This window comes from Dipodomys ordii, unplaced genomic scaffold, assembly GCF_000151885.1.
Source record: "Dipodomys ordii isolate 6190 unplaced genomic scaffold, Dord_2.0 Scaffold138, whole genome shotgun sequence".
Classification (NCBI taxonomy): domain Eukaryota; kingdom Metazoa; phylum Chordata; class Mammalia; order Rodentia; family Heteromyidae; genus Dipodomys; species Dipodomys ordii.
The window spans coordinates 1371793-1375463 of record NW_012267354.1 but is presented as its reverse complement, the minus strand read 5'-3'; the positions used below and the strand labels follow the sequence as shown (position 1 = coordinate 1375463).

Below are 3671 nucleotides of genomic sequence, written 5' to 3'. Positions count from 1 at the left end.
TGGTTGTACCTCTCAGTCTCATCCTTGTCTCTTATGGGGCCATTGCCCGGGCAGTCCTGAGGATTAACTCTGCTATGGCATGGAAAAAAGCTTTAGGGACCTGCTCCTCCCATCTCATGGTCGTTACTATCTTCTACAGCTCTGTCATTGCTGTCTACCTGCAGCCCAAAAATCCCTATGCCCAAGAGAGGGGCAAGTTCTTTGGTCTCTTCTATGCTGTGGGCACTCCTACACTTAACCCTCTCATCTACACTCTGAGGAATAAGGAGGTGAAGAGGGCGTTCAGGAGATTGCTGGGGAAAGATGGAGAATCCAGGGAGAGCTGAAGGAGAGCCACTTAATGGACTTCTAAATGAAGAAGGGTTCCATCATGATTTGTAAAAATGTTGAGCTTCCCAAGACACACCTGAGAATCACTAGTGTGGGTCAGTGTGATGTGTGTGTGTGTGTGTGTAAAAGTAGATATTGTCCTTAAACCTCTGAAATTCCAATAGCACCCTTTCTATCAAATCTAAGTATTTTCTCTCCTATCCATCCTGTTTTTACTGTTTTTACTCTAACTCCCTCACTCTACCATGCGCATTTCTGGCATTTCTCTCCAGCTGTCATGTCTGCTACATGACACTTCATGCCATTGTAGATCCTGCACATGTCTATATGGGTCAGGTGAGCAAGAGTTGAGCCACAGCTAATCTGAGATGTGGAAGGAGCCTTTTCGTCCCTCTGGAATGTGAGAGGATGAGAACACAGTTAGGATCTGCCTCAAGGCCCTCTCTCTCTCCTCCTTGCAGCCTCTGGGAGCTGCTGGAAGACCACGCCTCCAGGTTCTAATAGAACATGAGGCTTTCTCCCCCATACATAGGAAACAGCTTCATTGCATATTGAATCTTAGCAACAGTTCAGGATTGTTTCCCCCATCACTAGGTATCCCACAGCATTGTTTCAATCATGGGATCCCTTTTAGTTAAGTATCAGTCTTTCTAATGGGTGGAACAAGGACTCAAGGAGTTGGAATTTTGGGGGTTTTGTCCTTTTAATTTGTATGTAAATAATATACTGTCTTGGCCTCCCTGGCCAAATCAGCCTGGCTTTATTCTTGCCTTGCTTTTCATGGGTGTGTCTGACTGCCATCCACATTACTCTGTCTTCAGTTTCTGGTTCCTACCGTGTTGCCTTCGTCCATTTGTACTGCAATAATGAACTATCATAAACTTGGTAGCTTAAAAGTAACAGAACCCCATTTCTATCAGTTCTAGAAGCTGTGAAGTCCAAGATCAAGGCAAAAGAGCTAATGCTATACTCTTTCTCTCTTTCTCTCTCTCTCTCTCCCTTCTCCCCCTGCCACTATGTAGCCCAGGCTACCCTTGAACTTATGATCTTTATGCCTCAGCCTCCCAAGTGCTGAGATTACAGTATGCCCTATCATGCCCACCCTGTAATCTCTGTTATAAAGGTACAAATGCCAGTCACAAAGCTTGTTGCCTCAACCCTAATCGCCACTCCAAGACCCCACCTCCAAACACCATCACCCTGATCATTTCAACACAGGATATAGATCTTTCTTTCTTCCTGAAGGTCCTTTCCATCTCTTGCTCCTCCTTATATTAATCCTCTTTTACTTTTCCTTGCTTCTTCTAACTTCAAATAATAGCCAAAGGAAAGAGGAAATGCATTAATCCAAAACTGAAATTAATAAGAAACTTAATTCACAACAGCATAAAATATGTAATAATATGTGTAGTTAAAAAATCAAGACCTGTGAGGTGTTTAATCTGAGGTGTCAAATTGACAGCTGTTTAGACATTATTCAGGAAGATCACAAGTTTAAAGGCACATGACAAGATCTTGTTCTCAAAACACTTAAATAATTTTTCAAAAATCAACAAAGATGTTAAGACACATCACCAAAGAAGATTTACAAATAATTAAGCTCATGAAAAGATATTATTTTGGATATTGAAAATATGCCAATTCAACACAATGCTCCACATTCCTCTAGAGTGGCTATAATGAAAACACCTGATGGTAGAAGAGACTGATAAGAATGTAGAGTGCTCAGACAAGCATTGGCAAGGATTTATCAAAATTGGTTTAAAAAAAATTAGAGAATAATTTAGTAGGATTTCTTTAAAGGTTCAGATTTACTGCTGGGAGCCCGTGGCTCAAGCCTGCAATCCTAGCTACACAGGAGGCTGAGAGCTGAGGCTCAAACCCAGCCCTAGCAGCAAAGTCCGTGAAATTCTTATCTCCATTTCTACAATTAACCAGGAAAAAAGCCAGAAGTGGAACTGTGACTCAATAGTAGAGCACAAGCCTTGAGTAAAAAAGCTAAGAAACAGCATCCAGGGTCTTAGTACAAAGCCTAAATCCCAACATAGACACATATGCACACACACACACACACACACATAGTGAGGAGCATATTTTAAAACCACTGATAATATACCCATAAACAGATGAATGTTATTATTCAAACAACAAAATACTCCTCTGAGATTAAAAAAGGACTGTGCCATTGCTACACAAAACACAGATTAATCTCAAAAATGTACATAGCAGGGCTGGGAAGGTGGCTCAGTGACAGAGTGCTTGCCTTGCATGCATGAGGCCCTGGGTTCAATTCCTTAGCACCACATAAGCAGAAAAAGCTGGAAGTGGGGCTGAGGCTCAAGTGGTAGAGTGCTAGTCTATAGCTGAAGAGCTGAGGGACATCGCCCAGGTCCAAAGTTCAGACCCCACGACTGACAAAAAAGAAAAAAAAAAGGTGTTGGGCTGGGAAGGTGGCTCAGTGGTAGAGAGCTTGCTTTGCATGCATGAGGCCCTGGGTTCGATTCCTCAGCACCACATAAGCAAAAAGAAAAAAAAAGCCAGAAGTGGCGCTGTGGCTCAAGTGGTAGAGCACTAGCCTTGAGCTGAAGAGCTGAGGGACAGCGCCCAGGCCCAGAGTTCAGGCCCCACGACCGGACCCGAAAAAAAAAAATGTACATAGCAGAGGAAATCAAAATAGGAGTGTTTGTGTACTGAAGCAATCATTATGTAGTTTTAGAACCATGAAACAACCTAAAATGATAGAAATCAAATCAGCACCTCCATAGAACACAGATAGAATTATCAATTTCCATGGAGAACTTTCTGGAAAAATGGAAATGCTATAGGTCTTCACTAGACTGGTAAGGACCTCACTGTACACATTTGTCAATTTTCAATAAATTGTATATGAAAACGTGTATTCATTATGCTAATGACACCTCTGTTATATAAGAGGGGAAAGTAGGATGTGGCGCTGTGGCTCAAGTGGTTCGCCTTGAGCTGAAGAGCTCAGAGACAGCACCCCGACTCAGAGTTCAAGCCCCATGACCGACAAAAAAGGGGGGGAAAGTAAAGGGTGATAGAATAAGCATATTAGAGGCTTAGGAGGAAATAACTGCTGAGAAGCTGGGACTGAGGGGGGGAAGGGGATGAGGAGACAAAAGCAACCTTGTATTCCCCAAGGTCACAGAGCAGCACAGGGTGACCTTTGTCTTTACCTCCAAGAGCAACCTGCAGACAAATCCCCATCCCTTCTTCACCACCCTCAGAGGCAGCACTAATTGTCTGTGGGCTGTGGCTCCTAATCCTGACAGAAATGATGAGCTGTTTCTCCCCATAGAATGGGCATCCTGGGATTCCTT

General features: G+C 43.1%; 1 protein-coding gene across 1 annotated transcript in view; it reads left to right on the top strand.

The window, feature by feature from the left end:
* LOC105996880 (putative olfactory receptor 2I1) overlaps positions 1 to 831 on the top strand; it is a 13621-nt gene extending 12790 nt beyond the window's left edge. The window contains exons 6-8 of the mRNA XM_013031120.1: positions 165 to 269; positions 641 to 666; positions 792 to 831. Coding sequence (XP_012886574.1) covers positions 165 to 269; positions 641 to 666; positions 792 to 831 — 171 coding nt within the window. The remainder of the gene's footprint in view (positions 1 to 164; positions 270 to 640; positions 667 to 791) is intronic.
* Positions 832 to 3671: the final 2840 nt, after the last annotated feature.